The 27992-nt window shown below is 32.4% G+C and overlaps 1 protein-coding gene across 1 annotated transcript in view; it reads left to right on the top strand.

The window, feature by feature from the left end:
- Positions 1-27992, top strand: part of LOC118069727 (zinc finger protein basonuclin-2-like) — a 123427-nt gene that overhangs the window by 5741 nt on the left and 89694 nt on the right. Inside the window, exon 3 of the mRNA XM_035088021.1 lies at positions 5723-5866. Within this exon, the coding sequence (XP_034943912.1) occupies positions 5723-5866 (144 nt within the window). The remainder of the gene's footprint in view (positions 1-5722; positions 5867-27992) is intronic.

Genomic DNA, 27992 nt, shown 5'->3' with positions numbered 1-27992 from the left:
TCATATACAAAACTGCGAAATGTAGAAGCGTGTGCTTGGAAACCACGAGTCCCAAACCACATGATAATTATTTATTGCCTGCTTTTACTCGGTTTTTTTCATCATAGCGTGACGCATGTTACTTTCTGTCAACGTTTCGTCTTACTGGGGATAAATAGGTTGCTTTAAACGTTGAGTTTTGTGGTTTTTCTTCTTCCCATACAATTTGATATTTTTATAACATAGAAAGCACAACTATACTATTACCATTATCATCATCATCATCATCAAAATTGGCATAGCAAACATTATTATGATGCAGTTGTAACTATACTATCTCCTGAGTTTATACATATACGATTACGTTGTACAAAGCATAAAACGACTAGACTGGTCACTGTTTTACGATTGCTGACACCTTACCGCCCTGTGCAAGAAGTTGACTTACCCTCTTGCACGACTTGGTTGCATTCACTTCCCTCTCACTCACTCCTGAACTCTCTTCGGAGCATTCTCGTGATATTACGACCGTGAATATTAAAGTAATTGATGCCTCCATAAAACAGTGAACAGCAAAGTCTTCGGTGTGTCTCTGGAAGACCTATTCATTCTATCTCCATCGCACAGGTATTCCTGCTCGCTACATCACCTGTCTCATATATTCTCCACGTACATTACCTTGCTCGTGTCATCGTCCACTCTGAATATATACTTATCATTATATTAGCTACTGTTACGAAATATTTTTGTTTGATATAAACGCACCGAATGAATAAGGAAGGGTAATTGAGTCGGCTGATAATATTAATTAATCAAAAACGGAAAAAGCACAAATAATTTTAATGGATCAGGTTGATAATACGTGATGAAAAAAGAGACATGAGAAGTGTACAGGTATTGAGAAGGGATGTATAATAGTGTGGCAGGGGTACACAGAGGGAACAGCGTGTAACGATGTATCAAGCTGTTGCGCCCCCGGCGTGTCCGGCAACAGTGCAGAGAGAGAAAGATGCTTTCTGCTTTGAGAGAAGACCGACAGCCGCGCGTTCCTTGCCTCTGCATCATTCCTTTACACGCTCCCAATGGCCAAACGAGCGACGATAATGCTGCCTCGAGAATCCAGTCCTGTTATCCAGGTCCATGGACACTATTAATTCTCTACATATTCCAAGCACTTATCGTATATAGCTCACACCAAGTTATACCCAACCTACGTTTGTTTGTATCAAACTTCAATATTATATATCCATAACATAACATTCACTCTCGGGTGTAGTTTCAACTCGTTCGATTGAATCGTCTCAGATATGCGGCCTCTATACCTTGTATCAGCTTCTGTGAATATCGCTCATCCTTCTGAATTTTTCAACGCTTTTGAAAGCAAAGGGGAGAAAAACTTGAACCTTCTTCGTCATTTCTACGTATTTTTGAATTTTATTGAGATACTGATAGGGAATTTTAACATGAGGTCGAGTTGGAATAAATTTTAAGCTTTGGTCTAGGTTCACAGTTTAAAAGGTTTTTAATAACTATATATTAGTTTTTAAACGTTAGTTTTTATTCTTTTAATTGGTGAGAAATGTTTTAGTTAATTGGTTAAACAATGGGAAAGTCATTATGAGGGGTAAAAAAATATTTCATTTATTATAAAAACAGATAAATTATTTATTTCTTTAGAAGGATAATGGTCGGTAATGGTGCTAATTTTCTGGCTCATTATTTCGAAACAAAGGTGACAATTGATACTGATCTTATTTATAAACGGTTCAATGAGTATAGAGTTATTTACTTTTATTAGATATTTAGCTTTGAAGTTTTTTTGAAAAAAAAATGTTTTTTCAAATACTTTGGATCAATAACAGTTTTTTTAAACATCAGTAAAAATTGACAGAGGATTTCAAATAAAATTTGTTGAAGCTTTTGATGAGTTTATTATGATCTTAGTGAACTGATCATCATCACTACCTTCATTTGATCCGATCTAAGAAAAAAAAAATTGTAGTCAAGATGCATTCAGTATACTGGTCTCAAATACAAAATGGTACTCTAGTGTATCAAGTCCTGCGAATATCTCTGATCCTCTTGAATTTTTTATCTCTCTCGTGAGTTGGGGAAAAAAGACGTGAAAGAAGTAAGATTTTTTTTGCGAAGAACGAAACGAATAGCTGATGCTTTTCCACGAAGAAAAGATGGGGTTGTTGAGACGTGAAGGGGGTAACGATAGAATTTCGAGGAGGTTGGTAACCTGAGACGAGGTCGCAGTTGAGGGCATCGTTGGAAGTAGAGAGAAAAGGGGTTGCCGAGGGGTTGGAGAAGCAAAGTAACCATGCAGCAGGCTAGCAAGGCGGCGCAACCCTTGCCCGAGGGTCCTGTGAGACAGAAACGTGGAGAAAGGGTATCCTGTTGTCATGGTCCCTGTGATGCTCCATTATTGATTAAAGATGGCTGAGCTTATCTCGCTCTGTCATGACTCAACTTACTCTTCCACCGGATGGCTGACTTCGTCGAGCTCGCGAAGCCATTTTAATATGCGCAATTATAATGTGTACCCAGGAAACCCACCCCGCTCAACCAAGAGGAATGAGGTACGCACGAGCCGACGGACTCTCTCTCGTTTTATACTTCCTACGGCTCTTTCTTTGTTTGCCATGAAATCGTCAGGGAAGCCGTGTAATTGAGGAGTTAATTAGGACGTTTTTGCATCAATTGGTCCACGTTCAAAAATCACAACCTTATGTAGCTGCCTTTTGGTTATGAACCTTATTAATTAATCATCTCAAATTATCTTTTTTTTTGTTGGACAATCATTTTAAAGAGATTAACATAATTTTTTAATTTTCATCATTATGGTGGTAAATTTAATTTAATTTAAAAAATGCTTATCCTTTTAAAATTAAAACAAAAGTTAATTATTATTATTTGTAGAAAAAAGATAATAATTAATTTTGATCTCAAGTGTCAAATATTTAATTGAAACATCTGTACAATATACACAGATAGGTAAGATAATGTCTGGCTTCGGTAAATATATGCAAGCAATAGTTTCACTTCAACGTACATGTATATTTATTTAGGACCTATAAACGCACGAGCCAACTGGATGAGAAGGGTACTGAAAATTTTCAAGGGAAGAGCAAGCAATCAGGGTATATCAAGACGATATCGCTGACGACAGCTCGTTAGCGCCAGGCTATTACAATGGCGTCGCGACGCCTGATATCTGATAACATTTGTGGGCGTCCCTTCGTTGCTTTTGCAGTACTGCTATTCAACAGAGTTCTGTTTATATAATGTAGTTACATTGTAATTTATATTAAAAAGATGCGCGTGTGCGGTCCATAATACTTGACGAAGAAAAATCAGATATCGTATAACCATGCAGGTCGATGAATCATTTACTTAGCCAATTAAATGAAACTTGCGTGAAAAATTTGACAAATCTGTATGGCCACAACAACTAATCTATCAATCATTTTTTAATTTTTTTCTTGCTTCATTAAATAACCACTAACTTCTGCTCACGACACGATAATTTATTAAATTAATTAGAAAGTCAAAAGGGCAATGGTCCATTTCTCGTTACGTCAGGCACGAAATAAATGGACTCAAGTCTCTTGTTCGTAGTGTTTTACACGAAGCACTATCATTATTTCGACTCCAATAGTAGAGATTAGTAATTAACCGTGACGTCATCTCGGGAAAAGCAATAAAAGTAGCAGCAATTCGTGGAGATCAATTACTTTCTATGCAAAAGCTGCTTTAAAGCGGTGGTAATGAGCAATCGTGATCATTAACAAGCTCTGACTCTGGTTTGAATTAATTAAATAATGGGAATTTAATTTCAAGTGTCTTCCTTTCAGATATTTCTTACCCAAGTAACACAATTGAAAAAAGGTATCTTTCTGACTACTTTGAAACACCTTTTTGGACACATCTGACAATAAGTCACAATAAGTCGTGTTAAAGTACTTAAAATGATATCTTTTTTTAATTACATTGCTTGGGTAAATATTCAATAATTAATTATTTTTTTAAATTTAAATAAATATTCATGATTCAAGTAAATAATTGTTTTAAATCTAACAAAATTTTCTGTAGTATTTTTAAAGGAAAATTGAGACCACCCCGAAAATACTAGATTACTAGATAAATAAAAAATTTGAGGAAGTTCTAAAATGAACCATAAATGGAAATAACTGGAAGAAAAATATTTCGGTTATGACGACAAAGCTTTGAGAGACAGTAGTAGTCGGAAAACCCCAAAGGGCTAGCATAATAAAAAATATCCCAACATAGATCTTGAGTAATAAAATCGTTTTAGAGCAGAGAAAAATTTTTTAACAAAAGAACCCTAAGACATAGATGTAAACGTGAGAATGCGAAAAATTATTAGAAAAACCCATAAAGTTACGGAAAAAACGATTAAGGTAATAAACACACTCCTTTCTTGATATTTTTACAATACTCTTCAGTTATGTTTGTACCCTTTTGATTATATTGAGGCCATGTCCTTGGTCAAAAGGAAACAGGCGTTTCTCACTTACATTGTGCTTAGTGACACCTTGATGCGCGCGTCCTCAGGAAACAATAATTTCATTGGAACAACTCTTGGCCTTTTATTGCGTGACACGTCAATTTTTGAGGATCGATCGTCTCGCACGGAAGAAAGTGTTTACAGCATAACATTAGACCATCACAAAAGAAAAACCGATGGTGAAACGAATGTGCCTGTAAACATCTTGCTTTTGACTCTTAAACATTTGTTGCAGAACTCTTAAGGCGTATATATGTACTGATGGTATGCCTTCAATATATTTATGAGAAAATAACTCATTTTTTTTTTTGTCCCTTAAACAATTATAATCCTAACAGAAACTCGAGCACACTTTTAAAGCCCATTTTTCAATTTTTTTTTTGAAACTGCACGGTCTTTTATACTCTTCTGTTCAAAGTAACATAATATGTGTAAAGTATAAGATTCATAATTAATTGCATTGCTCTGCATAACTGTTTAACGGTCACTCGCATCTTGTTATTGTCAATAAGAAATAAAAACCACATGTAGCTATGATGATTTTAAAAGTCTTCGTGGAAAGAAAATAAGAAAATTTTTTCTCAAGACTTCACTTAACCATAACTGACCAAAGATAATTTTTTTCCCAACTCGTTAAAGTTTTGTTGACATTCCAAATGCCATGGAAATTCCTTAGCTTCTTTTTTTTTTTTCAAACAGCACAGATATTTTTCATCAAGCATCATATTTTTTGTCAAGTCATCTGATAAATGTCATCTCGATTGTTACGTAATTCAAGTCAACTTGCACGTGTTTAAATTCATCAGGAATTTTTTTATAAAAAGCTTATTCAATTTTTTTTTTTTTTAAATAGTTTGTAACTCTTAGTATCAGCTTTTATTTTTCTTATCCCTTTCAAAATGAAAGAAAGATTGCATGGGTCATGAGGACCACACGCCTCGAGCCTGCAATCCATCTTAAAGAAGCTCATATTCATTCAATGACACTAATGCTCCTCTGGTAAGAATGATCTGCATCCTTCGTGAGTCCTTTAAATATCTCCTTGCTAAGCGTAAAGCAAAGTGGTTGTTGACATGCTCACCATTCTCTCCTTAGTCAATTTATCTTTCCTTCTGTCTCATATTATTATCTCTAAGATCAACATTATTATGTTTGTACGCACGATATCTCCACAATCATGTAATTGAATTTTTTTTTTTACTGTTACAGCTGCCTTCATGGTTTATTAGACCGGAAGCACCGGCAAATTCATGTACAGGCGCCAACTCGTTGACGAGAAATCCACAGATTGATTTCGCGAAATCTGCGATTAATGATAGAAACGTGCATGGACACATACCCACCATCTGTACTGTAAGTCTAGAACTTGGAATAATATTGAATTATTTTGATGTGTGGTAATGGAAAAAATTTTTCAATTCAATGGAACATTTATTTATATTATATAGAATAGATTTATTTCTGGAAATATAATTGAGACAGCAATACATTTATTTTAACAGACTGCAATAAATATTCATTGAAAAATGCATAAACAATTCGATAATAATAGAGAATTATTTATTACATTCTTTTTGATTAACTAAATCAATCGCATTTTTTATCAATAAATTTACAATAAATAAAATTCTTGGAAATTGAGTCAGAATTATTTTCTTGCAGGAATATTTAAATAATCTCTTTTATTTTTAAAAAGCTCTCGATAAAAATGTTAATAAATTACAAATTATTAGAAAAATCATTTTTAATTAAAAAAAAAAAAGGAAAATATTGAATAGAATAATTTTTTTTACAACCACAAGCATGATTTATCCCTCTAACTATTTGGATAAAGAATATATTAGTCAGATCACCAATATTAAATTTTATTACGATAGCGTGTACTCCCTCGGTGACACCGTAAATTTGTGTCACGAAAACCCGTCGAATTGCCGCCACGTAAATTGTTCGGCGATATATAGATATATATATAATCGCGAAGACAGAGTCTGAAACGAGTGGGAATCGTGAACAAGCCGCGGGCCTGTAATTTTATTTCTTTATCGAGGGGACGTGGCCGGGGCTTCACACTTTACTACCTTCGAATTCTGCAGTCACGCCATTGCCATTGGATGTTAAAACGTCGCAGGACAAGCATTAAAAGAAAAAAAAAATATAAACTTAATGTTAGCTATTGAGAAAGTTTTATTGTTGAGTATGAGTTAAAGTAAAAGATTGAAGGCGCGAAAGTTAGTCAGCTGAACCTTTAACTGTTGAAAGCACGACACCTGGTCGATATTCAATTTACAATTTTGTCGCAATGACACTGTTTTCAATATTGATTTTCATCAAGGTTGTCATATTAAAATCAAATCATTTCCTTCCGATATTACTCTTTAAATAAAAGATAAAAGCTCAATTCTAGATCATTACTGATTTTTATTTGCATTATAAGTGACAGTAAATTTTTTTTAGATCTTAAAAAGTAATTTTTTTTGCAATTGAAAATAAATGAATAATTGAACAATATTTTAAAATAAAATTTTTGCTCATTTATTATTTATGATAATTCCATTAAGCTTTTTATTAGCATAAAAAGAAATATTTCTATCAATTATTTATGGAACTATTATTATTAATATTTTATTTATTATTTATTACTTATTTCCACTTGAATAAAATCTCTGCTGAATTATTTATAACAATCAAAATTTTCCACCGTTGCAGTTACTCATAACACTGTCTTACTCCACTCTAATGGTATTTTCTTGTTTGCTACTGCTCTTAGGCATGATGATTACCGACTCTAAGTATACATTGATAAACACTGAATTTTTGATAAGCAATATAGAACATATATAGATATAATTTACCATGTAGACTCCGAACAGTAGGAATTGAGCATCTCGCGAGTGATTTCACGGTCTCTCTTTATTTTCTTCAATTCTCTTGCTCAGTGTATAGCAAGCTGTAAATGGATTAACCCACGTGGCTGTTAGAATGTAGTGGGTTAATAACTCGAGAAGACTGAAGACCTCAGAGCATCAAGTATCTGAGTTTATGGTGAGGCTATAATACAAGGGTTTTGATGTGTAGAAGATTCATGAATGTTGTAGTAAGCCAGGGTGATAGTGGTGGTGGTGGTGGTGATGGTAAAGATCCGTGACTCTACGGACGATGATCGCGAGTGATCAACGGCTAATGATGATGAACACCAAGCGGCATTCACAAGACGAATCTTGAGTAAAGTGGACGAGTAACGGTCAGGGAAAAGCAGGAAATACTTGGGTAGGAAATAATTTAGAGTCGTTTGGCGATTCTGAAGTATTCAAAGCATGTCGAGGAATGAAAGCCAGCCGACGATTAAATATTTTTTTTTTTATACAACGATCGAATTAATAATCCAGCTATTCAATTCAAGACGTATCCAAGTCAAAGCATCATCTCGCTCTCATTGATCGAATCGTCTTTTCTCGTGGATGAATTTACGGGTATGTAGTACTTTGTATGTTGTGGAGTAAGACAAGCAAGCTCGTTATTAGCTGTTGAAAGTAGCAAGGAGGCAGACAAGTATGGTGATAAAAAATGGAAGTCGATTCATCGGACGAGAACGTTAACGACGCTGCGTTCTTCGGTTCTGCGGGACAAAAAGGACGATCTATCAAATTGTCACTGGGCTTTCTATTTCATAGCACCGCGCCTTGTCCAATAAGCAATCTTCCACGTCGACCTCAATGGGTTATGCCAGCTTGAAATCGTCATGAGAGTATGTAACATTGCAAAGACCGCCAGCGTTGATCTTGTCTGTGTGTATGTATATTCATATAAATATTATTCTTCTGCTACCTACAGATGCTAGATGACAGAGTAATGTTGTTCAGCTTGCTCTTTACCTAGGCTATAGCACAGTTAATGATGCCACGTGTCTTCTTTTGAGATTAAAGAATTACTCTGTTTGACGAAGTGAGGAAAATAAGCAACATACAAAACCAATTGGTCATTTTATGCCTAACCATTTTGATGACCTTCTCCTTCATATGATGACGAGGAAAGAAGTGATTACACCTTGAAATAAGAGGTAGAATACCGGTTACCAGCTGTTGGACAATTGAGTGGTCAAATCTTCGTCAACCCCTCGAAATTAGTTGATGTTTATTGGAGAACGTACAACCGGATAGATATGAAATGATGATTATTTTTTTATTTCATTTAATGATGATGGAAAGCTGTCAGAAGGTAAAAGGATCGAAGGAGTAAATGTGATGATGCAGGTTGCATGAGGAGGAGATTCTTGCGTGAAAGTAGAGCGGCTCGGTTACATGCTGAGATCAACTCGGCGTGAGAATGTAAACTTGGAGATCGACGAGTGCCGGATGAACAGAAATCACTGACAATTATTGCTAACAATTATACAACTATTAATTACGAATTGATCAACGTCAGTGAGCTGCAGCGGATTATCATTTATCAAACAGTGAACATTCATACATATCTATATATACATATATATATTTATAATGGAGATCGAAATGAAAAAGAAATAAATTTACGAGTCAGTCACGCGATGGGAATTGAATCTGTTGCAATTTCCTATAGTGAATTAAGAATTGATCGAGGCGCATGACAAGAGGTGCGTAAATTTTTTTCAAGAAACAAAGAGAGAGAGTAGTAACACATTACTGTACTTGAGCTGCGAAAACATCTGCGCCCTTAATTATTTTACGGATTTAGTAGATCGTTATGGCTTGTAAAATTACTGCCAATTTCACGCCTCTAAACTTATTTTATCCCCAAACTATCGGTTGCATCGCCAGTGATGCCGCCAGAGACCAACTTGCCTACCGGCGCAGGATATTGAGCATCCTTCGTGCCAAATTAATGGCCAGCTTGTTTATGACTGCATCGTCCGCAGTGTGGGACACGCAACTATTCCGTCGCAAATTCCCGTAAAGACGACCGATAATAAGATTCTGTCTTTTTCTCTCTTCAACTCGACCTTTATATTCTTATGGAGCATTTTATTTTGTTTGTATCATTTTTTCCCATGCAAGACTATCAACCATACCAAGAGTCATCACCGTTATCCTTTCGTTCTTCGCTCTTTTCTTCTCTCCTCTTCGCGATTATTAGTTCCACCTTTACTCCTGGTCCGTCTCACTACCGTAAGCGATATAACGAGGCCCACTCGACCCAGGTAGCCGATGACTACTCGTTCGTTTCACGCCCGATTTCATTTTTCATCCTCCTCGTCGTCAGACTCACTATTTATCTCTTCAAGTGTACACTCTATATATCTGGGATTACTTTTTAATTGCTTTCTCTACCCTTTCAACGTCCCTCGGTCATTGAATATGTTTCTAGTGATTGAAAATTGTGTCTTTATAGCACTGAAAAAAAAAACAAATATTGATGTACGGAGAGAAACAATTTATTTATTGAGCTTGGGATTTTCTGTGTGATAAATTGATTTTTTTAATCGCTTTATTTCAATAATTTCTGTAGAATTTATTTATTTTTAACTTTTTATTCAATTATTTTAATCATTTTTATCATCAAAATAGTTTTAAAAAATTTTCCCCCTTTAAATTAATAATCATCAAATATTTTTTTAATTCATAAAAAACATCAAGGATCATTCAGATTGAATTAGTTCAATTCAATTTATACATTTATAAAGATCAATTTTTTTCAAATATTCAAAACTTCACTGTAAATCCAAGTGCATTCTTTTTACACATTTAAACGTGTTAAAAATGACGTCATTTGATTAACATTGTAGTCACTTTTTACACACTTAGAAACGCAATTAAAATGACTACAATGTTAATCAAATGGGTGTCGTCATATTTAACATGTTTAAATGTGTTAAAAGAATGCACTTGAATTTACAGTGATTTAGAGAGAAAAAAAGGATAATATTCATTGCAATAAAAAAGAAAATTTTCTTCCCAGCAATATTTAGTATTTGCGATCATAATATTCCATTGTTAATAAAATATCATTATCTCTAGTCATAAAAAATTGTTGGAATATCTTCTAAATGCTTGACTGACTCTAGACCTTAAGATGACCTTTGCTTCCAATAAAAAATTCTTCTTCACCACCGATAGGCATCAAGAGATTCTATATCTAGTTATTTTAATTGTTTAAAGGACAATATGACTACTGTATAGCATGTAGACGTGCAAGTTGCAAGAATCACTGTAATTTAATAAATTGCGATAGCTCCTGGGGCAAATTGTAGCATAATCATTCATTAGTAGGTCGTGACTCGGCGTTGAGTACTCGCGCGATCGTGATGCTTGCCGACACATCGATGGACGCGCTGAGTCCTCATTACCCCTCTAAGCCTTTTCATCTTTGCAGTATGGCCGTCGCAATGAGCGGCATTGATGGCTTAGATGATGTAAAGAACCGCTACTATAAGTCTAAATATGTATAATATACGCCATCAATAAATTTATTCTTTGTACTTGAATTGAATTAATATATTCAGCAGCACCACTTATCCCTTTGCAATTATGATCATTTAAATTCATTTTTCGTGACGGTAAAAATTTTTTAACCATCTATTAACTACACTAGCTATTAATATTAAATCACTTTCTTGCAATCTTTTTGTCCATTAGAAGGATCATTATTTAAAAAGAAAATATTCTTAAACTATTAATATATATCTATTGCTATTTTAATCTATCATTAAATGTTGAATTATTTTTATTTCCTCTAAGGAATGAATTATTTAATTATTGTGGAATAAATAATTAAGATAAAGTTAATTAATCAATTTATTTTCTGCTTTATAGAGTTGTTAAGAGTGTAATTAGATATCATGTTAAAATATATTATCAAGTAGAAATATTTGAATTGATGGAATTAAATAAAGCTTAATGAATGAATATAAATTTTAACATTTTTATTTTACTAAAATTATTTATTATAAGATAATTAATAACTACACTACACTAGACTATTGAATATTTACTTTTATTTTTTTTTGTAGATAATTATGTGTTTTAAAGTGGAATTTTTTATTTGCAAAAAATAAAATCAATAATTGTTATTTTATAGGTCTGATATTTTATCGATGCTGAAGCATTAAAAACCCATCATTTCCTATTGAGTCACACCAATTTATTAATGTTCTGATTGCTGTTTGAAATAACCACTTAAATTCTGCAGCCAATGTTCCAAATGCCCCTTATAATTACTCGATACAATTAACTAAGCATATAACTCTTAGGTCATAATAATTTCTACTTTGGCGCAACGAAAATGAACCACGGATCAATAATTAAAATGGTTAATAAACGATTACATCGGTCGATCGATCGAATTTTACGATGGATTTCCAATAATTCTGATGGTTATGAAATTTTCATTGATTTCACTGTGAATTTTCTGTGTTGAAAGAGGAGTAGAAAAAATAGAATCTTTTGATGAAGATGGTTTGTAATATGCGCATGCGGCGTGCATCGATTAAATCTCGATCGAAAGAGACTACTACGACGATGTGGCTTGCGCATGGGCTTGCAATTAGCTGCGCTAATTTCCCCACAATTAGCCGACAAGGTAATGAAGTTATCGCTTGGTTCGTGTCCCCGATTACACGGCATTTACATGGAATCGCGTGTGTCCCGCTGGGATGACGTCGCCACGGTTGCTGCGACACAAAACGTGCACTTAAAAATGGCATAGTTGGTGTACTGCTTCTACTTATATGGTGCACTGTCGTTTCTTTCAGCTAGTCGTGATTAACGACACACGCGCGCCTTATCTCTATTGTTAACATGAAAAAATGACAACATTGTCACGCCTCTATGTTTGTTCGATAAAAGGGTAATGGCAGCTTGGCAGGAAAAGTTGGGATAATGGTTCTAGAAGCTGGCTTTATATTTTTTCAAGGCTTTAATTAATTTAAAATTATTATTATTAAGCATGAAAACAAATAATTTAGAACAGAATTACTATATTAAAAGGAGGAATTAAATTTTTAAATTATAAAATGATATTTTTATAAATATTATTCAAAAAATTATTTTTTTTGACACATTAATGTAAAGTAATATAAAATAAAACTATTTTTAAATCTAAAAGTAAAATTTATGATTTTATTATTTTACATCGACGACGTTTGAACATAATGTGTTCGTCATTCCTGATGGTTTACGATTCATCCTTACCCTTTGTTGAAGAGTTCATCTCCAAGAGTCCTGATTCACCTCATCTGGTATCCACATGGTGGATAGAACATGACAATTTTTTTTATTGTACCCTTTGAAAGAGTATTAAGAGTGTACTGGTCAATAGATAACTCGCATATTTTATTTTTTATTTGAGGAAAAATCCTCACATATGTTCAGCATAGCAGGCCTGAATAAACTGGTTTTTCCAAACTATTGAAGTATACCAAAGCTGTATAAAAAAAAAAGGTTTATCCTTTGGTTTGTCCATACCTGTTCCATAGTATAAATTTTCGAAAAAAAAGTTAAAAAAAAACAACATTAATATTTAAACAATCAACTAACTTTATCTTTATAGCAATTATTGGAAATAATTCTTCTTTCTTTGTGTTTTTTACAATGTTATCTTTTAATAACTATGTGAAAATAATTATTCACTAAACATTTTCTTCAATATTTAATATAAAAGAATTAAAAAATATTTTTCTCAACGTTCTATATATATTTGTCTCATAAAAGTATTAATTTAGAATAAAAAAATAATTTCTCAATTGATTAATCGGTAATAAAAAATATAAACAAACTAATTTTTCACACAAATTAATCGTTTGTATCTATCAGCTATAGGATTTGAGATAATTAATTTAGTTACGAAGCTGTCGACTTCACCCACTCACACGGTCGTAGTCAGAATTGCACTGCACATGCCTTCAGGTCACTTCTAATCAAACTCCTAACGAGTGATCGCCCACATGGGCGTGGTGCTGACTTGCTCGACGCACCTTTGATATAATCCCTCGAAATGTAGCGCTCAAGACAAAACGAATGAACCTCTCTTCAATCGAGAGAAATCGCCGCGAGTAATCCGCGTTCCCGCGTCCATATTCACGCACTCAATAAGACTCGGTGGATATGTGATTTATCATTCTCGCGCGATCGCCATCGTCCATCGACGAACAAAGGATAATAATAAGCAACAATATAAACCTCGCGAGTTTCTCACCAACTCTAAAGCGCATTGCATCAAAATCATTTTTTTTATTTTTACATTTCGTTATTTTTAAGTGAAGCTTATCTAGCCCATGAATCCATAGCGATATCAACTAAAACGGGATTGGTAACCTACGCGATTCCCGTGTGAGTTCGTCACGATGCAACTCGTGATCTTTTACGAGTCTCCCCGTGCACTCTATCGTGTTCTGTAACTGGACCCCTCAGGCTTTTATGAGCAGGTGTATGTGCTGGAGTCTACCCCGAACTACGGAGGCGTGGTTATCTATTCGTTATTGAGAAAAATGACAGACACTTGTTGGAACAAATTTATAAAACCGTGAAAGAAAATCAGGGACCTTTGTGGTGGCTCTATTAACCATTACAATCATTCCACTCTGGTGAGATAATGAAAATAAAAGTTGCTGATCAAAACCACAGATCGTCTAACTGTATATGCGTTTCGCAGGTTACGAGAAATAATGCAATAGAGAGGAGAGGACATACGCTTTTAACTTTACAGTTTATGCAATATCAACATCGCATTGTCCAATACCACACACAGACTTGTAATAAAAGCGATCGTATCTATATTTATACACGAGTCTATTGCGTGGGAAATTGCTCGGATCAGAATCCACGTTTTTAGTTAAATATCAAAAAATATATAAATGTTATTTCACTTTTAAATCTAACATCTTTATTACCATTTGTCTCGACACTAATAGATATAATAAGCTGTTTAATTTTTATTTTGTTTTTGCTACAAAAGTTATTGAAATAAACAGATTTTTTGCGGCTTTACCAACAAGGATTTGAGATAATGATGGGATTATTTTCTGTCAAAACTAATTATTCGAGATAATTCTTTATTTTTCGGATTTTTATTTGAGGTTTAGTGTCAGGTATACCCATTTTCTCGTTATATGTATATTTAAAGTTTAATAATGATGTTAATGATATTTATAGAAAAATTAAAATTTTTATTCTTTAGTTAGAATTTAATGTGATGTTTAAATAGAAAATACAACAACAGATTATATGTTGAATATTTTAAGTAAAGAAGTGAGCAAAATTCTCTTCAACATTGTGGTAGAATAGAAGTATTTATTTAAAGCAAGGAAAGTTATTGTAGCTGTTATATAATTTTAACTAAAGCTATTATTTAGGATTGTTAATGCTGAGACCACCCATAACTGCATATTGAATAGAATTACATGTAATGTCATATTATAATTTTTTTTCGAGACAAATCGACGCAAATCGATTTTATATTAGAATATATTATTTCCTTTATATCTTTTTTACATAATAAATAAAATCGGAATGATTTTTTTTTAATAAATTTATAATAATAAATAAGATTGTTTTAATGTGTAAAATAGTCTTTATTAGAGTTGAAAATAACTTGTTTTGTTGATAATATTATTTTATTTTTCTTTTAAAGTACGAATTGAAATATTCCCGGAACAACCTTCCTTCCGTCTTCCAACGTCTCTTAATTATTATGAGCATAAAATTTCTGCAATAATTATTTCGCTGCACTGAGCGTCGACATGTGTATATTGATAAGCCTCGCACGTGATGCACATGACGCATATCCCAACACCACAGTGCATTTGACTATCGTCAAGACCCAGCTGGATTTCTCCCACCGAGAAAACTGCGAATATATGACTACGAGACGACTCACGGGCTTGTAAACAAAATTTCACCCACGATATCCCGTTCACGCCCTTGCGTGATGCTCACACACGTGAACCTCCTCACACTTTTTAGAATAGAACACAACCATTTACTCACCATTTAGAGGGCTACTGGTCCAAAAGTAAATATGTATTTTGAGTAAACTATTCGTTTATGATTTTGATGATACAATAGAGAGGCATGGAAATTCTAGAAAAACGTTTGAATAAGAATAGATACAGGTAGAATAAGTCAGGAGTTTAGGAATGCATTAACATGCCGCCGAGGTGTTAATTGTAACGGCGGCGACGAAAAACCTTCGCTTCCGGGCAGTGATTTCTGGTGACTAAGTATTTGGACAAATATTTAATAGGTTCACTGTGATCTATAAAAGTAAAAAATTTATTGTTGTAGTTAGAAACTACGTAGAAATATTTGTTTAGAATTAGGATAATAATTTAAAGAAATAGAAATTTTATTTTAGAATAATTGAAGGTATGAGTGGATCAAGGTGTTGTTTAATAAAATTTGAATTTTGAAAAAAATTTGTAATGACAGTATTTTTGGTCACACTAATTGCTATGTCATATAATATCTTCATTCAGTCTATTTCTTCTATGTAATGATTTCAAAATAAAATTATTCTCATGTCAAAATATTGTTGGTAATAATTCATATTCATTTATGCAAAAAAGCTGAACCTCCAAAAAATGCAACACAATTCCTTCATTTACTTACAGCTTCAATTATTACACTGATAGAAGAAATTTGTGATGATAAAGGAGGCTTGTTAACTGTTAAAAAATATTTTTTAACAGTTATAAAATTATAACTTAACTATCACTGCAAATCTCAAATTTGGAAGTGTTTTATTTTAATGCACTTAAAGTATTTAAGTATTTTTAAATGACGTCAACCATTTAATTAACATTGTAGTTTCTTTTAATGCACTTGGAAGTGTTTAAAAAGGAACTACAACGTTAATCAAATAGGTAACGTCATTTTACAACATTTTAAATGCATTGAAATAAAATACTACTATTTGCAGTGATTAGACATAGCTTTGTTACATTACAAAAAATACTTTTTTAACAGTTAATAAATTGTTTTAACTATAAAGGAATTTAATGTAACCAATATAATTCATATTTTATTGTGGATTATATGCTTTTTTTAATATAAAATGACATAACATTCGAATGAGGTTAGGATTTGGTTTTCTTTCATGCATATTTCTATTAATAAAAGATATGCATAAGGCAAAAAGTGAGGTTATAAAGGGTGAATTGATAAATATGACTGTTCTGGTTGATATAAGGTTAGGTGTCATTATGAACGCCGGTTTATTAATTGTTAAAAAATATTTCTTTATGATAAAATGAGATTGATTCATTATAAACCACTAATGTGTTCATAGCTAAGGCTTTTTTATTATTATGCAATATTTATTAATAGTTAAACAAAATTGATTTTAATAATTAAAAAATCCTTTTTCAACAATAATAAGTCTCCTCTTGTATTAATGTAAAAAATAAATGATCGTAAAAATAAAAGAAGTAGTTCAATTTATTCAACATTATTAAAAGAAAGAAATATAACTATTATTATGAAAAAAAAAATTAATAATTATGTGGAATTAAGTTGTCTTAATTCTTATATTAAAACAATAAGATACAATGAATTGAAATTAATTCTGAAACAAAAAACAGTTCGCTATAGAATTACAAATGATAGGTGTAGATAGAAATAGATTCCTTGATATTTTACTGCTAGGTGAAAAATACTAAACATCTCACTCACTTCATACAAGTGAATGTCTCAATTAAAGCCAACGGAAAAGAAAATTATCATGCAATCAAATATGTTAAATGCATGAGTTTACAAAGAAACAATATTATATCCGGCGTATAAATCGCGTAGGTAAGCGTCCTTTAAAGCATGCATCTAATATGAAAGAAGCAGATGAGGTGCAAGCAGGATGTGGGAGGACGTAGATTGCAAAGCTGCCATTGGGTTGGATTATGTGTAAGAAAACATCAAGCAGGAAAGAGAAATCCGATCTCGTCCTTATAAACTTGAATCTTGTCTGTAAAATTTAACGAAGACAAGCGCGACGAATGCCTGATGATCGGGTTTGATGCTTGGTCGTTTAACCTCAAATGACGTCATTGTGATAATAAAGTTAAATAAAAATAATTACTTTACAGAATTATAAGTATAAAGTGTAGGCATGATTATTTTAATAATAATACAATTAATATGAAGTGAAATTTTTCGTTAAATTAATTCATCTTGATGATCAGATCACCCACCAATTATGATACATTGGCAAGTGTAAAAGATTATCTTACGACGAATACTTAAATTAATAACCTGTCGACGCTTGCATGAGTCTTGAATATACCACTCGTATGTATATATGTATACCCACATACGTACTTATATTTTATGCACGTACAAATAATTCGCGGATGCATGCGCTTTCCTCGCGCGACGTCCCGTATAATTAACCGGATAGAATTTTACGAGTCACTCTCATTCGCAGGTGAAGTCGTTCTGCTTAACAGGTAGAACCGAGTCAAAAGAGAGAGTGGTTGAATAAAAGAAAGAAATAGGAAATTGTAAAAAATAATAAGCTCACGCACGCATTTTGGAGATTGAAATTAAAGACGAGGTAGAGAGGAGGAAAAAAAACATGAGAGATTGAATTCATATAGAAGCATAAACAGATTCCTCCAAATCAAACTAAACCTATTACTTATCTACAATCTTCTATTAACCTTTACTTCGAGACGTTGAGGGTATGACGCAACTAAGGCGTTCGAGCTTGAGAATTGCTAAGCAACTTCAACTCAACGAGAGATCTAAACTGTGTGGGATCGATCAGCTGTTTCGCGTAATTACACATACCTATCTCAACAGATTGTGATTTATTGTTTATTCACACTGAAGAGAACAATACTACCCCGTTAAGTCGATGAGTAATTATGTGATTGAAAGCGAAAGCATATGCTTACGGCTAAGTATGTGGATATATAGAAATTTATTTATTTTCATTTTTAATATATAAATCATTATTTTCTAATTGATTTTTTCTTACTTTATTACAGATTTATTTTTTTATTTGAAAGTTTTTTTACTCGTTCATGATGTGTTTTAGAAGGTAATAGACTTTAACATTTATTTAATATTATAAAAATAATTATAGGTATTTTATTTAATTATTCTGAATTTAATTGAATGAAATTAACACAATACAGCTTTGATATTATTTAAAAAAAAAATATTTTGTAGCAGAAATTAATTAATTTACTCAAAAAATGTATTAATTAAAATCATGGAAATATATTTTTCACTAAAACGTTTATTTTATAAAAATTAAAATATTATTTATTTTATGAATATCATAAAATAATGGAAGTGTATTAAAATTCTTATATGCAAAAATAATCGTTTTTTAAACATTAATTAATTAAAAATAAATAATCTTTGGAGTGTAATAAGTCATTATATTCCACAGTTGATAGAAGGTTGATTACTCAAGCAATCTAGACATGAAAAAAATACTGATAAAGCGTGAAAATTTATTCCTTAATTCTTATTTTAATAATTTTGGAGCTTATATAAATATGTATAATAGAGCAAAATTATATATCGATGTTATCTGGTCATTATAGTGATTGTGTATAATTCCTTTCTACACGACTCCATGAGCACAACGTTATTATTTTTATAATGCTAAAGATATAAACACGTGATTAACTTAAGACCGGTGTCCTCATCTAAATTAGTCCATAGTTTTTGGATGGCTGTTATTGCTGCAGGTGAAAGCTCATAGTCGTTTGATCAAATAATTAAGTTTCATCAGAGTCTTGGATATGTGTACATCAAGTCGCAAGATCAATGTACAAACAAGCTACGATGTATAAGAAAACGAACGGTATCATACCATATCATTGCAGGAAAACGCCAGTTTCTGTAATGTTGATCATAAAGAGCCAATTTTATCGAATCTTGTAAGGCAACGGGTATCAACATTTTATAGCAACTGCCATGACATCCTGATCTCTCTGATCTGCCAATTTATGGCTTATATATTTTGAGACGAAGACTCCATTTTTCTGGTAATGAAATTGGAAATTTATGATTACATTCGATTTTTACACGTAAAATGGCGATATTCAATATTTTTATAATTATTTTATAAAATACACAATCAATGGTGTACTTCATTTCTTTAATGGGATCATTTGTAATTTCGTTAAACCTGTTTTAATAATTGAATAATATTTTTTGTTGATAGAAGAGTATTAAAATTTTTAATTAATGTATTTTTAACTTAAAAAAAAAATGTAGAATTACGAATAAATTTTAATTCAATAATGAAAGTAAATTTATCAACAGGTAAAATATTTCGTTATGGTTTTAAAAATGTAGCTTTACCGAAAAATTGATGTCAGGTATTTTTAAGTATCTTTCCAAATTGCTTTTCATTGCGTGTTCAACACCAAAACCCTAAATAAAACAGCAATCTAAGGGTCCACATCAATTTACTTCGATTGAATGAAAATACCTAATATTTGATAGAAAGTGAAGATGTGAAAAAATGTAAACCATACGTAAAAGTTTGGTCAAGAGGTATACAATTTAAGTAATATGCGTGACGGTAGACTATATTTACTGGACTTTTTGGTTTCCGTGGTGTTATAGTCCTGTACATACTCTGGCACCTGCAGCTGCAGAAGCGACGAGAAAGGGAGGGAAAAATAGCAGGCAGCATCACAACGCGCGCCATGCACCTGTCATGTTTCACGCCCTTAAAACAACAATTGCGATTGACCCGGGATTACGAGATCTCTTTTCTGCTGGACAGTCCAAAAAATAGCTCTAAATGAAGTGTGACTCGACGAAAGTAGATATATAAGAGTATATTTATTTATTTATTTATTCACACCAAGTACCAGAGAATCTAAGGTTAACTTCTCTTCGAGAAATATCTCACGGGTAGGTCCTAGGTCGACTTATTGGAGAAAGACAAGCACCAGACGTAATATTTACTCTGCAAAACCTAAATAAAGATACTACCCATTGGAGTTCTTTGATCAAGTCGACTCTAGTCACAACTGGTATTCAAAAGGTGGCAAGAACTGAAGGTGAGAAAATCTTCCAAGTGTCTCCTAGAGAATAGTCAAGAGAAATATGTCAAAAATTCGGTTTTAAAGATTGTGTTTGTGGAGCAAATAGAAAGAGGTCAAGGTTCCTGATGAGAATTTGCTTAGATTTGATGTAGTGTTTACTTTCGTTTCTCTATCAACAGACCAAGAATCATGTTAAATAACTACCTAATCATTTGCTTATCTATTTCGCTACGATTTATGCAAAGTTATAACTTTTGGTATTGATAGACTAATAATTCAGTTCTAAATCAATACTTTGAACTTTTGATAGATTTTTAACACCTGCAGTGAACTAAATCAACCATGCATTTTCTTGAAAAACTGTGCATTCATCTTTTACCTGAAAATTTTGATTATTTAGATAATAGGGTAAATTTATATTCATAACAAATTCTTGTTTATTGGCTGGTAATGCTATGATTGCCTTTCTTTTCTAGACTCTATCAATACCTAATCAGTTTTAAAGCACGCCTGGAACGAACAATAATAGAAAACTACCAATTCATCAAAACAAATTAGCTACAGATTTTCACAAAATAGAAAATAGTTTTTTTTTAATTAAAAATATTTTTTTTAAGAATAAAACCCTTAGAGTTGCTACATTTAAAATAATTAGTAAATTGATAAGAAATTATTTATTCTAATAAATTTTATTATTATAGTAAATATATACGGATTGTATAGAGAATAATAATGCTCGAGCTTCGATGATTAATTTATATTTTCACAATACTTCATTAGAACTAAAAAAAAAAAGAGTAAAAGTGAAAAAAATTTCAAGTATCCAATCAGTGGGGAGTTTATCCTGATAATACTCTGCTGGTATTATTGACAATAGTATTCAGGTCTCCAGATTCCATACGACTCATAGAAGAGGACGTTGGAGGTATTAACGATCCAGCAATGTCACTGGTGCTGAGAGTAGAGGGAGTGAGGCTACCAAGTACTGTCAAGTAGCCACTCGAAAGAGCTGGGTGGGCTAATTAGTACGTTGCCTAGCAACTGGATGTAGAGTACAATTTATACTGAACTCTATTCCAATTTCGTCTCTCACTCAACCTCTGAACTTGATATTTCATCAGATAATTCTCTCTTTGTCATTGGTCAATTAAAAATTATATTTCATTTTCCATTTTATAGCTGATTCAATCTCTTGATAAGATTACTTGGACTTATCATTCAAGGTTGAATGACGGTTTCTAAACCTTTTTTCATGTCATTCTATGTTTGCTGAGTGATCATAAAACTTCCAACATCTAACAGTTTTTAGGTAATAATTTTCTAACTGAAGCCCAGAAGGTCTAGTCATTTAAAATTATTTATTTCCCTCAGACCTTTTCTCACATTTGATGTCTAGACTTTACGCTTTAAACCTTTAACATGTTGTTTCTTCGCATGCCTTTTTATTGAAAAATTTTTATTGTTGATTTTTTTTTCCTTTTTTTGAATGTCTACTGGATGCACTAAAATGACTTATAACAGTATAAGATGACTTGTCATGGACATGATGTTTGAGGATCCAATCTTTTCATTTGAAGTCACACTCAATGGCTCTTAGGAAGATATCCCAAGCTATTCTTTTCTATGAAATTCTTCAATAGATAATTTCCAGACGATCTCTTCATTTATGATATTTAAACAGATAATATTTTTCTTCTGATGAATGAATAATATTTGTGTCTGTCTCCTGTCTTTGACTAGAGAGCATATCTACCTTGAAGTATGTCAAATATTGTTAGATGAATATTCAGAAGTGTATCCAATCACTTTGTAATTATGAGAAGGTCAGTTTGGGTGCATGACAAAAGATCTTTGACACAATAATGATTGCATATATGTTGAAAGTGACAATTTTTAGTAATGAGATGTAGGGTTAAATAGATGAAGGACTGGTTTTGAAACTTCCATTATAAGTTACCTTGACATATTCAATTTATAATAAAGAGTAAAGTGGATAGTGATAAATCTATTTTAAAGAAATACAATCATTTTAAATTAAACATTCCATTTGTTGCAGCATATTCCTGTCTCTGAGTAGACATCATTCCTTTTATTGTTAGCCAAATAAATTGAGTCACGATTTAAATTATTGCTAAAGAAGTTAAGAGTAGTGTGAACTTTTGTAAACGAATATTTATTTTAATTGCAACTTAACTTTACTAGCTTTGATGATGATTATCATTAAATAGAAGATAATAAATTACTAATCATAACCAGTTAATCTTCAAGTGCTGAGGATTAGCATGATCTCTTCAGATTCTTGCATATTTAATTAACTTAAAAATAATTTTTTTTACTACAAATAAAATTTTAATTTTATTGGTCATTATTTTTAAAATTTTTTATCAACTTAATAAATATTTTTGTTGATTAATTTTTTTATTATTCATTATGTTAACGTGAATAAAACTATTTTTGATTATATTCCAAGATGGAATCAGAGCTTCTAGAGAAAGAATGATCCCAATTATTTTCAGGTTTAAAAAAGATTGGAGGTTGGTTCCTTTTTTATCGTAGACAATTTCCCAAATCGAGAGACACACGATTATATTCTAATGATGCCAATAAAGTTAACGTTTAGAATAGTAGGACTGTTTACCATAATAACTATCGTTGTGAAGACTTTTGGATGACTAAAAACGCAGCAACTTAAGTTAAATGAGATATGGGAGGAGCAGAAGGTAGACTGTGCGATTTGACTCTGTGTTCAGCTCTTTCACTAATGTCAACAGATTAGCCCTTGTAATAGTGAAATTACAACGTTCGTCGAGGACTCTACATATATGAAGTCACGTCTTTCTCGTTCCGCTTTCTCTCTTCATATCTCGTCGTCGCCAGTCGATCGTAATACTCGTAATCGCGCGCGAGAGTCTCGAAAACGGATTTTCGGTAATTCTAGGGTTAGAAAGCATTATACTCCAGACACAAGAGGTCAAACGGGCTTTACCCCTTGGCCAGATTACACGAATTACTTTTGCTCCAGAGTCCAATGGCTGATATTATAATTTAGCGGACAAAATTTAAATGATACTATTATTTAAATTGTTGCTGGAGAAAAAAATATTTAATGATTACTTGAAATTGATCATGATGAGATCAACAAAATGATGAGGTTGTTGATTTATTTATTGAGTTTGTAGAATAAATGATATGAAATATTATCTGTCAGAAAAGAAGATGTCATCTCTATTGTTACACTCTATGTCTATTTTATTTTATGCTTAGATTTAATGCATAATCTATTATGGGCTTTTAGCAATACCAACCACAGCTTGAGTATATCAAGGCTCTCAGGGAATCATGATCTTTTGCTTCCCTCATATTTCACAGATGTTTTGACGTTTGCTTTGTAAGCATCCATGCTAAAGCTTACTCAAGACCTTCAGGCCCTTTTAAAGAAATTTTCATTGTATTTTTTGGTTAAATATCATTTTCAGTCCAACAAAAAATTGTAATTGTTGTTAATTTGTTGTAAACAATTTCAAACTACAATAATTCTTTGTTCTCAATGGAATTTGAAAGTGAAGTTGAAGTTATTTAATAAAAGACCTTAAAAGCTTTGAACTTTTTTTCCAATGATAATTAACTGTCAGTAGATATTCATCAGTTTTTTTTTCGAGCAACGTTAAATTTCATTCTCACGATTTGTGATTGATTCATTTTTTATTATTCACAAAAAATAAGGGCAAAGTAAAATAAGAAAAAGAAAAACCTTCTTAATAATTTAACTGTGTCATCAAATGTCCCTCAAGTAGATTTTATCAACGTCATTTCCCGTAATGTGATCCACTACTGCTGCTCTTCATCAATTCATCCAGTCTCTTCTGATGCATTGATACAATCCTAAACGACACAAGGTAACGATGGTGAAACTTGGATCATCATTCTGAGACTATCAATCTATTTACAGCTCTTCAAGACACTTATCCATATGTATGTAGACTGATATACATATTCCTCACTAGGCATCGAGGAAAGAACCGGAACAAGTAATTGCGTGAAAGAGCCTTCTTGCTTATATTGAATCAATGGAAAGAAAGTCTCATTAGCAAACTCATGTTCAAAATAACTTATAAAAAAAATAACGAGTTCAATGATTTGTTTTTTTTTTGTTTGATGTGTTTAATTTTAATTATTAACAGTTGTTACAATTATTTCTTGATAGTGAGAATTATTGCCAAGTGCTCAGAATGGTCATTAACGCAAACTGCAAACACAATAAGACTTGAAACATTGACTCAATACATGATCGCTCTATTCGTCTCTGTTTCTATTTCTCTCGTGCTAGTTTTCTTTCTTGCTTCTCTCCTTTACTTTCTGTTTGTACTCAGCACGTCCGGTCGATCGTAGCAGTACATTCAACCCTTTTCATCAGAAACCAGGAAGGGGACGCAGTGGGGTGAACAATATAGCTTTCGGTCAGCCCCTAGTGAGTTAGAAAGCCATCGGGATTGCTAGAAAAGAACAATGGCGTATTCTTTCTTGCACTTATATTGACAGCTATTTATAAAAAACAGTTAAAAATTACATAATATATATATTTTTATAGATTTTTTTTAGACTTATTTTATTATATTTTTACTTACAAATAAATGAAGCAATTTATTTTGATATATAATTATAATTACTATTTAATAAAGTATTATTTTGTAAAAAAAATTTTAATAAAAGAATAATTCAATAATATTTTAAATAATCTTTATGATCATTAAAATTATTAAATAACTTTTTTTTTAATTTATTTTAATTATGTAGTACTTCATTAACAAAACTTTGTAGATATTTTAAAATTTATTCATTAATTAAAATTAGAAGAAAAAAAAAAAGGAAAATGAGATGTAAGTTATTGTGGAGTTGGTACACGTCTTGATTATTAACGTATCAATTAACACCGATTCATTTTCACAGTTAAAAAAAAAAAAAAGAAAGGTAATTTTTGGAAGTACACCCTGAAGTTGTTGAAATAAGTTATTTAAATAATTCTCAACTTTTATTTTATGACTCAATAACTTGGATGAAAGTTTTTGTTTTCGAATTCTTTTTTTTTTTATATTCTCGCTATTTTACAGGAAATAAATAGTGGTAATCTGGTCACGTGCGATGAACTTATGGGTAGATTTGGTGGTTTTGTAAGTGGAAAGATAGCCATGAGGGATCAGCTGTACTTGTCTTTTCTGAAAGTAAGATCCCCTGAGAGGTCAATCAGGAGTCCTTTCTTCGCTCTCCTTCGTTTATAAGGGAACCAATCGACTTCTCTTGACGTCATTTACACTCGAATGTGACTTGATCAAAAATCCAAGACTATCTTCTATTAAATATTCATCTCTAGACCATCATCCATAAATCTGTCCTGACATGTCTACATCATTTTTCATCATACATAATGTATATTATTTTATTATCCTTTTTTCATTTCAAGACTATGATTGAATCATTAAATCATTAAAGTTCGTATTACGGTTTCGTTTATTTTTTAACATATTTCACTGATGATAATAATAATGACAATAACGAAGGGGGAAAAAATGTGAGAATAATGATGATAATTAACAATACAAAGCAAAATAACTAAAAATATTTGCATAGTTTGAATAAACAAAAGCTTCAGCATTTATTCATTCCCCGTACGACTGGCTGTCTGAAAATTTTGTGCAATCTGATCCGCATAGTAACAATAACAAAAGCAAGCTGTTGGAGTAGCGTCGTCGCATACCACAATATACACTACGATGGAATGAAACATGTTCATTTTGATGAAGTATGAGGAAAGAGGAATGAGTTCCGCGACGACGATGGGTGAGATGGGGAGTAGTTTGCTCGCGAAAGCAGAAACGAGACCTCTCAGTGGTCCAGCAAATGGGCGGATTGAGTGTACAGGGGATGAAGAAGAGAGAGAGAAGGATAAAGCGAATGACAGAGATAAAGAGAAGCTATGAGACGTGGAAGAGGAGGAGGCTCGACGATTGGCATTTAATTAGCGGCCGGATGACCGCCGCCTCTGGATCAATACACTGCCCCTAGGGGAGAGTGTGCAGGAGGCAGTAGCTCCTCTCGTATACCCTCTGTTCCTCCTCTATTTCTCCATCGTTACTTTTATACTTTTTTCCTTTTTTCTCGATTAAACTACCTCCTAACTCCCCCCCTTTTGGTGCTACAAACTCGTTTGCTCGAGTGCCAATAAGTATCAATCGAACCGTTTATCTTTTTTAAGATTTCACCCGAGTGTTTTCTCAAAAATTTCCTTCATTTTTTAAGTAAATTACTGGACTATCAATCAAACTAGTTTTGTTTTAAATTTTCCCTCGTAATTTAAATTTATCTCTATAGTTTATTGCTCTTTAATGATGTTTTTAAAATTATTTTCAAAGTATCTGGTGACGTTTATTATAAAAAAACATGATTAAAAATGAAAAATTTTAATAAACGATAATGAAGAATATTAGATAGTCTCTTATTTACCTAGAATTTTTTCGAAATTTTTGCTACAAATTTTCCCTGTCTCTAAATTAATTTGAAACTTAATCTTCACTACTCTCTTTCCAGTCATCAAGTTGTTAGTCAGGAGCTATAAAGTCACTGGTGTATTAAAATAATAACGATTTAATCTGTCGATGTATAGTCTTGGTAGAAGGAAAAACTGTAAAGCGAAAATAACTGACTGGTTTTTGCTCGAGCAAACCCTTTTCCTTCCCTCCACTTTTTAACTTTCCCCGTCCAATGTTTCGTTATATCCCCAGCCAACGTCCACTGACCAACCCTTGTTCAAGCGCCTTCATGAACTAACCTTCTGACCGGACCCCCGCGTGCCTGAAATATCCGGAAGCACTCGTGTAAAATAAATGGAGAGAGGTATGTTATAAAGCAACTTTTTCCTCCAGGATTTTTCATTTACTTTTTCTTGCTTTTTTATAGAAACACACAGTATAGATCCTTTGAGAACATTGCATTTATATTATATGCTATTCCTTTGAAATTTAGCGAAATTTTTTGCAATCAATTTCCATTCTTTGTTTATTTCAGATAACATTTAAAGGGCAAAAAATAAGCTTTTTCCACATCTTTCTTCCCCCTCCACTCCGTTAAGTCGAGTCTATATAAAATACATCACTCGTTAACAATGTTCGCACTTCCCTAGGGTCTCTTGTTTCTTTCGTATTCTCTTCTTTCTTTAATGTTGCGCGTATTTTCTCCACCCACCACATCTTTGCGAGGCCTTTCGGCGACCGCGACCTTCGACCTGAGATCCTGCAGAGATATTTTATTCCCGTTGGATTTTTACGAGCCGATATATCACACATCGAGCGATTTTTTTCTCTCTCTCTCTCTTTCTATCTTTCTTTGCCATATATACACTCTTCGTCATCCACGCCCCTTCACTCGTCTCAACATCTTCGAAACATTTTTTAAATTTACACTGCAAAAAAACCGCTTGACCATCACAAAAAAAAATCAGTCAATAAATAT

The sequence above is a fragment of the Chelonus insularis genome, unplaced genomic scaffold, assembly GCF_013357705.1.
Source record: "Chelonus insularis isolate UGA/USDA-ARS -01 unplaced genomic scaffold, ASM1335770v1 contig_42_pilon, whole genome shotgun sequence".
Lineage (NCBI taxonomy): Eukaryota > Metazoa > Arthropoda > Insecta > Hymenoptera > Braconidae > Chelonus > Chelonus insularis.
The sequence above is the reverse complement of the archived record's forward strand: the minus strand, read 5'-3'. Positions and strand labels throughout refer to the sequence as shown.